This window comes from Oncorhynchus tshawytscha, linkage group LG07, assembly GCF_018296145.1.
Source record: "Oncorhynchus tshawytscha isolate Ot180627B linkage group LG07, Otsh_v2.0, whole genome shotgun sequence".
Taxonomy (NCBI): Eukaryota; Metazoa; Chordata; class Actinopteri; order Salmoniformes; family Salmonidae; genus Oncorhynchus; species Oncorhynchus tshawytscha.
Genome location: NC_056435.1, coordinates 48855291 through 48866918, shown reverse-complemented (window position 1 = coordinate 48866918; position 11628 = coordinate 48855291). Strand labels below are relative to the sequence as shown.

At 42.8% G+C, this 11628-nt stretch overlaps 1 protein-coding gene across 1 annotated transcript; it reads right to left on the bottom strand.

Moving 5' to 3' along the window:
• Window positions 1-52: 52 nt before the first annotated feature.
• LOC112254693 (tetraspanin-31) lies at window positions 53-10919 on the bottom strand. The gene is made up of 6 exons (XM_024427477.2): window positions 10698-10919; window positions 8593-8760; window positions 8247-8327; window positions 4598-4738; window positions 4161-4271; window positions 53-2449 (listed from the first exon to the last, which is right to left on the bottom strand). The coding sequence occupies exons 1-6, from the start codon at window positions 10758-10760 to the stop codon at window positions 2375-2377; spliced, it is 639 nt and encodes a 212-aa protein (XP_024283245.1). The 5' UTR covers window positions 10761-10919; the 3' UTR covers window positions 53-2374.
• Window positions 10920-11628: the final 709 nt, after the last annotated feature.

The following is an 11628-nucleotide window of genomic DNA, read 5'->3' as shown; positions in this document are numbered from 1 at the left end:
GACTTCAGATTCACAAATCAAGAAGTGAATGAAATGACTGAACAAGCCAGGCTCCTGAATCATGACATTTAATAGGAAAAACATGTTGCACAAAAAAGAAACCTTAAGGTTAAGCAGGCAATCAAGTCCACAGTAGGAACATTTGAGTCCCAAATGGCATCCTGTTCCGTATATAGTGCACTACTTGAAAGCAGTCCACTATATAGGGAATAGGGTGCCATTTGGGTGAAAAGCAACAGGAAGCTGAGTCATTGTCATAATCTAGAACAGGAAGTTAACACTGAGGGTGAGCATGAGTCATTCTGTCAATCATGGACAAACTTTAAGGGAACTAAAACCTTTCAAATGTTTAGGGTCAAAACCTTGAGTCAGGACGTATAGTGGCAGTCTCACAGCCTTTGGAAGTGCCACATCACTAATTTAAGTGACAGGGGACTAAAATACTAACTCTGACAACCCATTGCTGTGCAGAGGCACTGTGCAACCAAAGGCTTTTAGCAGGGTTACCATTAAGGGCAATACTTAAAACTCATTCTTCAACTCTGCTAATTGACAATTGTTGTGAACAGTCACTGGTATGCTAAGTATTTAGGCAGGTGGTTAAAAGCTACAGGCACATCTCTAGTTTTAAACTTCCTCCAAGATCGCAACAATTAGGCCATAGAAAATTATTTCCCCCAATGACAGGCAAATAAATAAAATCAGGCTGCACCTGTTTAGGTGCCACTAGGAAAACACTTTCAGGTTAATTACAAAATAGATCAAGTGGAAACAAATATGCACAGAAAAGGATCAGATGGTTGAAATGTCAATATATGAAGACAGGTAGTGGAACACCACTTAAGCTAGATCATCCAAAAACTGTGCTGCCCATTGCTTTGTGCTGTAGTTCTACATGTTCCCTTCATTGTATATTCCTAATCAAAGTGTTACAATCTCCAGACTACAGTTTGTCTCAACTTTTGAAACTGGCTGCACTTATTTTATGAAGGAGTGTGTGACAACGATCAACACTGGCAAACATGTTTTGTTCATTCATTAAATATGTTAAAATGTCCTAGCTCTGTCTAGAGACAATTGAGGTGATGGTGGTGCATATCAGGACAGGCCAAGGAGAGATGTGAGAAAAACATGTTGCATTTCCCATAGCATCTCCACAATTAACTCTCTGGTGGTCCAGATGAATTGTTTAATGACAACTTTTACTCAGTGTCAAAAGCCCTCTAGTGTCCATAGTACCACAAACAAAACAAATGTAATATTATACAGGAGCAAATGCATGTGTTGAATAAAGTGCTATGTGAATGGATGGGGGGGTTAACTGAATTACACCCACATTTGTCTGAACTGTCTCATCATTCTTAACTCCATTAAAGTGTTGTTTTAGCTCTAAAGGAAGAGAAATGTCGCTATAGACTATCCAATTCAGTATCCCCTCTTAATCAATAGTTTGGCACAAAATCTAATTCCCACCCGAGGCACTAACATGACATGATCTATATGGCACTGCTTTCTTTGTCAATAAATATTGATGGCCACACCGCACACAATGACATCTTGTTAAAAATGAACAGAAACCTACTATGTAAAATTGTCACAATTGCAACATTTTGTGGCATAGACAAAACCCTTAAATTATAAATGATTTTTCTTGGTTAAAATAAGATCAATTCTGTGTATGCCATCACACACAGTGCTATGCTGGTAGTTGGTGCACAGGGTGCTGCGTCTGTGTAGTCTAACCACATCATGGACAGACAGGGAGAGGGGTCTCTGAATGGGGTCGTTCTCAACTGGTTTGGTCCCAGGGACTAGTGAGCACAGGCTCATATTCATTAGAGCACACCGTAGCAAAACGTAGAAAGGAAAATAAAAACTTATTGGAAAAGTGCAGGTCCCTCGTTTCTGTACATGTTCTTCTGTTTGGTGCCTAATGAACATGAACCAGATATACCTCTGGAGAACTGTGTTGTTTAAAACTTCTAATTAAGAACAAAGTAAATAAGTATTAGCATCTGAGGGAGTGGTCCCCATTATCCCAAAGAGCAGTGCAGGTCCACAGACCAGAGGTTGAGAAACACTGACATACAGAAGTTATACAAAAAAAAGCTGTTGAACAATCCTATCATACATGAGAAGAAACTGTACAGACCAACATGGCCTTTTCTTCCCCAGTGCGTGTGTATGCACATGTGAGAACCAGAAGGTACTTAGTGGGTTGTCAATTGGCATCAGGCTGCGAGTGTGTGTTGTTCTTTTCATATTGGCACATCGGTGTATTTCCAATGTTGTATTTTGTGTGTGTGTATGTTTGGTACCCTGGTGTATGTCTATATCATGGTGCGTAACTTGTGGACCTCTTCACGCTCTGCTCTTATAGGAACGCACTGGGGTTGGCTCTTGGATCCTTCTGGTTCCTGTAACGTGCAGCCAGCCACACACCCCAGATCTGAAACAGAACAACATTCATGAGAAGTGTGCATGTGTCTGTATATGGTGATAATGTTCACCTGTACTGTATGGGCCCCGATTCAGACCAAGGAAATGTACGCCTTTCTTACACACTTCTCCGTAGTTTGTATTCAGATGTACCTTATGCAGCTGTGTAATGGGCTTTACAGGCGTGGGCCCTTGCGCCTGCTGAATATATTTAATTAAACCGCTGAAAACCCTCCCACTTGCTAGCCAACAGATTTCCCCGTGGAGTTTTCAGTACATTTATCGAAAGTCATCCCTTTAAATATGGATTACCTATGATTAGAATTTGACAGATTCACTAAAATAAATGGAGAGAACAATTCAGAATATTAGGGCTCAATGAAAGAAAGCCATGTAAATATACACGCGTCTCCTTTTCAGCACCAATTGGTAAAAAAAAAAAGCAGCTCTGATCTTGTATACAATTTAGCGTTAGGATAGTATTTATGAATAATAAAAAGCTGGTTAGAGAGCCTTTACGCACAAAATACATTTGTGAATCAAATAGTGGTTTGATTCATCCTGAAAGTTTACATATTCAATCGTTCGATCCATGAAATATTGGAAGGTGAAAAAAAGTGTACAATAGGGGTTGAACAGTAGTCCTATAAATCTACCCTAATAATCATGCAACTGTGGTGACAAAATCCAGTCACTGTGAACAGTGTGCCAGGCTCCAGGTTTAACCTGCTACGTGTGGTCTGAGTTCCATAATGACTCAAATAGACTACATGTCCCAAATTATTGCACAACTTGTAATACGGTAGCCTAATATGGCCCACTAATGCTAGTGATCCTCATGAACAAACTAACAATGTAATGGAATTATGTAAGGAATCCAACACTAAAGTCAGTGACAATTATAAAATGTGGGTATAACTGATGGTGGCTACCGAAAGCGGCTAACACGATACAAAAAAAAGATATATTATAATAATAATAATAATAACAACATAAAAAAATAATTCTGAAAAGTCTGGCCTTATAATTAAAACATTGTAGAAATCATAAATCAACTCTATAGGTTTGGCGCTATACTGTCATTTGCACATGGCTACAGAAGCCTTTTGCTTGAGCCTCCAAATTTCATCCCAAGTTACTGTATAAAACCAACATTTCATAACTTCACTGTGGAAAAGGTAATATGTTGATATGATTCAGTTTGCTGCCATATATCTGGTTTCACATTTGTCTCCCGTGATCATAAGATAAAATAGATCTCAAACAATTGTAATTTATATTTACAATCCCCTTATCCAAATGGCTTACTCATTTACCTAGCTTTTATCGATCTCTTGTCAATTTGTAAATTACCGTGCATGGAGAATGGTGTTAGTTCTTCCGGGAAAAAATAAAGATGTTGTTGCTCAACCTTATTAATCGCGTGTAAAGGTGGTGGAATTATGAGGGGAATTAAGTCAAGGTCAGAATTCGGTGTTACATCGTCATTTCTTAAATCTCCACCCAAACGAATAGCCGGTGAATAGAATGCTATTCTCGTGCTTAAGTTCAAGGTCAGAATACGCAATGACAGAAAAGTGCATAAAAAAGATAATTACAATCCATTTACATGTGCTTAACTCTGGTCGGAATTCCCCCCTTTGTGCATTTAGGGAGGAGTGTGAGTGTTATGATGTGTGTATTTTAGCACTTATAGGTATAGTCAGGAGCGGTTTCCTGACCTCTGTGAAGCTGAAGAAGAGTCCTACTGCACCCAGGATTTTCAGAGCCTCTGCAGCGTGCTGCAGCATCAAGTCCCCACAGGTGAAACACAACCTGTTATGTTTACAGGGCTACACAGAGAGGGAGCGAGAAAGCCTTCAATGAGACAACAATCACATAGAGAGAGGAAGTCCAAACATACGACTGCATCTGCATAAAGAGTAAAAGGCCAACCATAAGATTACAGTCTACTGCGATCCTGTTTTTTTTTCTTTCTACCTATAATAGGCAGTCCAGTGCTGGTTTTGTTTTTGATCTGTAATGGTTAAGACAGGTTGGGAAAGCTGTTGAGGGCAGAGAGTAACCAGAGTGGCTTAAACCACATGCAGAGAACCACATCCAGAGAGAAAGGCCTTAAAGGCTGAACGCAGAGAGCAAACTGGTGTGTCTCCCTCACCGCATTGCAGAGTTTTCCGTCCTCGTTGAACTGCTCTTTGCTCTGGGTGTTGTTCAGCAGCCCACAGCAGTTCAACTTGTTCTCCACGCCCAGCCGTGTGTCGTTGCTCATCAATGTCCAGGTAGCACTCAACAGCTTCACCTGGGTTGGAGACCAAACACACACAGGTGAGGACAGCGACAGGAGTGCTGGCAATGACTTGTAACATACACACGGTTAGCAGATGTTAATGCAAGTGTATTGAAACGCTTGTGCTTCTAGTTCCGACCATGCAGTAATATCTAACAAGTAATATAACCTAACAATTTCACAAACAAGTGTAAAGGAATGAATACGAATATGCACATAAAAATATAAAATTAGTGATGGCCGAACGGCATAGGCAAGATGCAGTAGATGGTATAGAGTACAGTATATACATATGAGATGAGTAATGTAGAGTATGAAAACATTATATGAAGTGGCATTGTTTAAAGTGGCTAGTGATACATTACATCAAGGTGGCAAGATGCAGTAGATGGTATAGCGTACAGTATATACATATGAGATGAGTAATGAGGGGTATGTAAACATTATATAAAGTGGCTAGTGATAAATTGATTACATACATTTTTCCATTATTAAAGTGGCTGGAGTTGAGTCAGTATGTTGGCAGCAGCCACTCAATGTTAGTGATGGCTGTTTAACAGTCTGTTGGCCTTGAGATAGAAGCTGTTTTTCAGTCTCTCGGTCCCCGCTTTGATACACCTGTAGAGACCTCGCCTTCTGGATGATAGCAGGGTAAACAGGCAGTGGCTCGGGTGGTTGTTGCCCTTGATGATCTTTTTGGCCTTCCTGTGACATCGGGTGGTGTAGGTGTCCTGGAGGGCAGGTAGTTTGCTCCCGGTGATGCATTGTGCAGACCTCACTACCCTCTGGAGAGCCTTACGGTTGTGGGCGGAGCAGCTGCTGTACCAGGCAGTGATACAGCCCGACAGGATGCTCTCGATTGTGCATCTGTAAAAGTTTGTGAGTGTTTTTGGTGACAAGCCGAATTTCTTCAGCCTCCTGAGGTTGAAGAGGCGCTGCTGCGCCTTCTTCACCACGCTGTCTGTGTGGGTGGACCATTTCAGTTTGTCCATAATGTGTACGCCGAGGAACTTAAAACTCTCCAGCCTCTCCACTACTGTCCCATCAATGTAGATAGGGGGCTGCCCCCCTTGCTGTTTCCTGAAGTCCACGATCATCTCCTTTGTTTTGTTGACATTGAGTGGGAGGTTATTTTCCTGACACCACACTCCGAGGGCCCTCACCTCCTCCCTGTAGGCCATCTCGTCGTTGTTTGTAATCAAGCCTACCACTGTAGTGTCGTCTGCAACCTTGATGATTGAGTAGGAGACGTGCATGGCCACGCAGTCGTGGGTGAACAGGGAGTACAGGAGAGGGCTGAGAACGCACCATTGTGGGGACCCAGTGTTGAGGATCAGCGGGGTGGAGATGTTACCTATCCTCACCATCTGGGGGCAGCCCGTCAGGAAGTCCAGGACCCAGTTGCACAGGGCGGGGTCGAGATCCAGGGTCTCAAGCTAAATGACGACTTTGGAGGGTACTATGGTGTTAAATGCTGAGCTGTAATCGATGAACAGCATTCTTACATAGGTATTCCTCTTGTCCAGATGGGTTAGGGCATTGTGCAGTGTGATGGCGATTGCGTCATCTGTGGACCTATTGGGGCGGTAAGCAAATTGGAGTGGGTCTAGGGTGTCAGGTAGGGTGGGGGTGATATGGTCCTTGACTAGTCTCTCAAAGCACTTTAATGATGACGAAAGTGAGTGCTACAGGGCGGTAGTCATTTAGCTCAGTTACTTTAACTTTGAAGCATGTGGGGACAGCAGACTGGGATAAGGATTGATTGAATATGTCTGTAAACACACCAGCCAGCTCTTCTGCTCATGCTCTGCGGACACGGCCGGGGATGCCGTCTGGGCCTGCAGCCTTGTGAGGGTTAACACGTTTAAATGTTTTGGTAGCGGGCCGTGTCAGGGGCACTGTGTTGTCCTCAAAGCGAGAAAAAAGGTTGTTTAGTCTGTCTGGGAGCAAGGCATCGTGATCCGCGACGGGGCTGGTTTTTCTTTTGTAGTCCGTGATTGTCGACCCTGCCACATACCTCTAGTGTCTGAGCCGTTGAATTGCGACTCCACTTTGTCTCTGTACTGACGCTTAGCTTGTTTGATTGCCCTGCGGAGGGAATAGCTACACTGTTTGTATTCGGTCATGATTCCGGTCACCTTGCCCCGATTAAAAGCAGTGGTTCGCACGTTCAGTTCAATCCACGGTTTCTAGTTTGGGAATGTTTTAATAGACGCTGTGGGTACAACATCACTGATGCACTTGTTAATAAACTCGAACACCGAATCAGCGTATTCGTCAATGTTGTTGTTCGCCGCAATGCAGAACATATCCCAGTCCACGTGATCGAAGCAACCTTGAAGCATGGAATCCGATTGGTCGGACCAGCGTTGAACAGACCTGAGCGCGGGTGCTTCCTGTTTTAGTTTCTCTCTATAGGCTGGGAGCAACAAAATGGAGTCGTGGTCGTGGTCAGCTTTTCCAATGGGAGGGCGGGGTAGGGCCTTATATGCATCGCGGAAGTTAGAATAACTGTGGTCTAGGGTTTTGCCAGCCCTGGTAGCACAATGATAGAATTTGGGAAGCCTTGTTTTCAGATTAGACTTGTTAAAATCCCCGGCTACAATAAATGCAGCCTCAGGATATGTGGTTTCCAGTTTACATAGAGTCCAATGAAGTTATTTCAGGGCCGTCGATGTGTCTGCTTGGGGGGGGAATATACACGACTGTGATTATGATCGAAGAGAATTCTCTTGGTAGATAATGCGGTCGGCATTTGAATGTGAGGAATTCTAAGTCAGGTGAACAAAAGGACTTGAGTTCCTGTATGTTGTTATGATCACACCACGTCTCGTTAATCATTAGGCATACATCCCCGCCCTTCTTCTTACCAGAGAGATGGTTGTTTCTGTCGGCGCGATGCGTGAAGAAACCAGCTGGCTGTACCGACTCAGATAGCGTGTCTCGAGTGAGCCATGTTTCCGTGAAACAAAGAATGTTACAGTCTCGGATGTCTCTCTGGAATGCTACCCTGGCTTGGATTTCGTCTACCTTGCTGTCAAGAGACTGGACATTGGCGGGAAGTATGCTCGGGAGCGGTGCGCGATGTGCCCGTATACGGAGCCTGACCAGAAGACCGCTCCGTCTGCCCCTTCTACGGCGCCGTTGTTTTGGGTCGCTGGCTGGGATCCAATCTATTGTCCTGGGTGGTAGGCCAAACAGAGGATCCGCTTCGGGAAAGTCGTATTCCTGGTCGTAATGTTGGTGAGTTGACGTTGCTCTTATATCCAATTGTTCCACCCGACTGTATGTAATAAAACCTAAGATTACCTGGGGTAACAATGTAAGAAATAACACATTAAAAAAATTACATAGTTTCCTAGGAAAGCGCCGGAAGTAGGCAAGGGACAACCACACGTCCATATATAGAGAGCAGTGTGCAATAAGAAAGACAGAGAGCGATGGGACATAAGATAGAAAACAGGAGCTGGAAGAGGTAAAACGATTGCACGCACGCACACACACACACACACACACCTACCTGCTGTCCCTTGTTAATAGCCAGGCAGGAGCAGGACACACCAAACTGGAAAAGAAACACCAGGAACAGAATGACCATGTACTGAGAGAGGAGCAGTCAAGGAACCAGACCAATATTCAAAGGCTGCACACACAGACTGAGAGAATACATTTTTACTACTGACCCATATTCAGTCAAGTAAAACAAAACTCGCACAGTGACCCATACCAAAGACTGTTGGAACATTATAGACCAACTCTGCCTGCCCATACTGGTATGAAAAGGGCCGACAGTGAAGATCTCCTTAATTGTATTGTTTTATTGTAAAGTGTGTTGCGATTGTAAACGCCCTTTACATAAAGGATACAAAGAAGAGCATGACTTGGTGGTGGTTGAGGGCTCCAATGAGACCCACGATGGAGATAAGCAGTAGGAAGACGCCCACTGCGATGACCCCGCCGATGATGTGGATGCTGGACACGATGCCGAAGCCTTTCCCCCACGCTGCCACGCCAATCAGCAACAGACCAACCAACTGGGGTTAAAGAGAGAGAAACTAAGTGAGGGGAGAATGAGACAAACACTGACACATTACACACTAGAGAATAACATGAGTAACCGGGATCCCGGGACTGTCCCGGGAACACTTACAATCTTTACATAGTGGTGCAGCCAAGCCAACAAGGCAGTGCAGCACCCATTATTTGAGGAGAACCCTGGCATAGTGACCATATCTTGCTTTTAAAAGCTTTAAAATGGGCACTTATAATCTTTTCAGTATTTCCCAGGACCCATAGGATAAATATGAATTATTCCCGTTATTGTAATTTGGTTGATTTTCGGGAAAATATGAATCCCTAATACACACAGACATGGGCAAAGAAACGGACACTGACTATTGCCCGTACGCACGCACACTTTTGTCCATCTTGGTGTCTATGAACTACAAGTAAACCTTTTTTAGTGACAACCAGGCTATACCAGAAAAAAAGAAAATTGGCCTAGCTAATCTAATATGTACCTTGAACACAGAGACTATTGGTTGCTATTTTAAAATGGTTGTCCCCAAAACAGTCAGGGGGTATATACCTTCTAGGTACGAGACAAGACCTTATTGTGAATGTGTGCTTGGCTAACATTTATTTTTTCCACAAGACCTTCACATGTCTATGATCTAATTGTGTCAAGTCGTATGCAACAGATTTGATACATGAGATTGTTGTTAATGTTATTAGGATCCCAATTAGCTGATAGCAATGGCGAAAGCTAGCCTTACTAGGGATTGACGCATGATGAAAAAGACATTACAGACAAAATACTTTACATACATTTAAAAACATTAACATATAGTGTCCATGTGCATCTATCAGTTACACATACATGTCAGTACAAACACACAAAAGGTATGTCACATGGGGGAGAAGCATTGTGAGGTGTTGCTTTATTTGGTTTTTGAAACCAGGTTTGCTGTTCACTTGCGGTATATGAGATGGAAGGAGGTTCCATGCAATCTTGGCTCTGTATAATGTTGTATGTTAATTTGAATTTGTTCTGGACCTGTGGCCTTTGAAAATATCCCTGGTGGCATGTCTGGTGAGGTAAGTGTGTCAGTGCTATGTGTAAATTGACTATGTAAACCATTTAGATTTTCCAACACAGGATATGGACACTTGTCAAGATGTGCAGCAATATAATTAATCTTATATCAATGTGTTCCCTGTGCAGTAGCAATGCAATGACACTTATTATTATGGTTATGGTCATTAAAGGGCACAATAACAGTTAGCTATGTATGATGACTGGAGTTTCAACCCTCAAATGACTCGTACATACAGATCATTTCTAGTTATGGCTGTGGTTGACATTACAGAGATAATGCTGTTGTCTATGTTTACTATCACGAGATCTGTGACATAGCTAGCTACCCGTCACTTGTCAACAGAATCAGCTATGTCATCTGACAAACGTAAAGTATAGAGTTAGCTAGAGCATATCTGATGCCCTCTGAATGGGTACAAATACAATCAAATGTTAATTAGCGTACAGTAGCTAGCTACCCTTCCATCATGTTTATACCCGACACAAATACAATTCAACCTCTAACGGGTAATCAAGTCAATCATCAGAAATGATTTGTCACGTTACTGCCTGTTATAAGCGCCACACATCCGTGTGTAATCATTTTCAATATCTTGTGAAATCATATGTTAGCTAGCTAGCGTTAGCTGGTGAACGTTACTCCTTCAGAAATCATAGATAAATGTTAGTAACTAACTTGTTGATAGTGACAACATTTGCAGATGACAGTAAATTGGAGTCCATTGTTTGCTTCTAGCTAAATCTCAGTGAAACAATAGTGGACATTGATCCTAGTTAGCTCTGTGCTAGTACTGCTGCTACCACTGTTAGCATCATCATTCTTCTGCTAACGTTAGCTGGAAACATTAGCAACAGCCAGTTAGCGACACTTACCATGTACACCACGTTGAGAGAACAAAGAGCATTTTTAGAACACGTAAATCCCCCACAAACCATCTTGAAGATATTCTATCTAACTTTGCCAACTACAAGGAATATTTCCCTCTGGTTGTTGTTCACTATTTTGTCTACTTTCACGAAACCGAAGCTTGAGGAAGCACCGCTCACTCTTTCAACAATACAGCCCTCTATCCTGTCTCTGTCAATATCAGTAGGCGTGGTGAGAGATGCTCTCACTTGTCTGTCATTGGTTTAGATTATATATTTCAACCAATCATCATGGTCGAGACCATGTACTACAAATAAATGATCAAATATTGCAAATATATCCATGCATATGTCAACACATATGCTTTGGGATTTATAATTATATATTTTTTGTATTTTACATTTCTTTTTACTTTTACCCCTTTTTCTCCCCAATTTTGTGGTATCCAAATTGGTAGTTAGTCTTGTCTCATTGCTGCAACTCCCGTATGGACTCGGGAGAGGCGAAGGTCGAGAGCCATGCTTCCTCCGAAACACAACCCAACCAAGTCGCACTGCTTCTTGACACGATGCCCACTTAACCCGGAAGCCAGTCGCACCAATGTGTTGGAGGAAACACTGTGCACCTGGCAACCATGTCAGCGTGCACTGCGCCCGGCCCGCAACAGGAGTCGCTAGTGCGCAATGGGACAAGTGTAACAGGGTTATATTGGTGATTCCCCTTGCCACTTTATTGTTAAGCCAATGGGTTTTTGGTTTGAGTTTGTCTTGCCTTCACCTACTCAACATGGCATCTTATTGGCTGGTTTGCGTAGCTTGCTTACGAGGGGGGATGTTCCAGTTAGAATCGTCCCAGTGAACAAGCACCAAACCAGCGGTAAGTTGTTGGTTGCAAAGCACTGTACATCAAAAGTGATTTTTATACTCTCAAGTGATG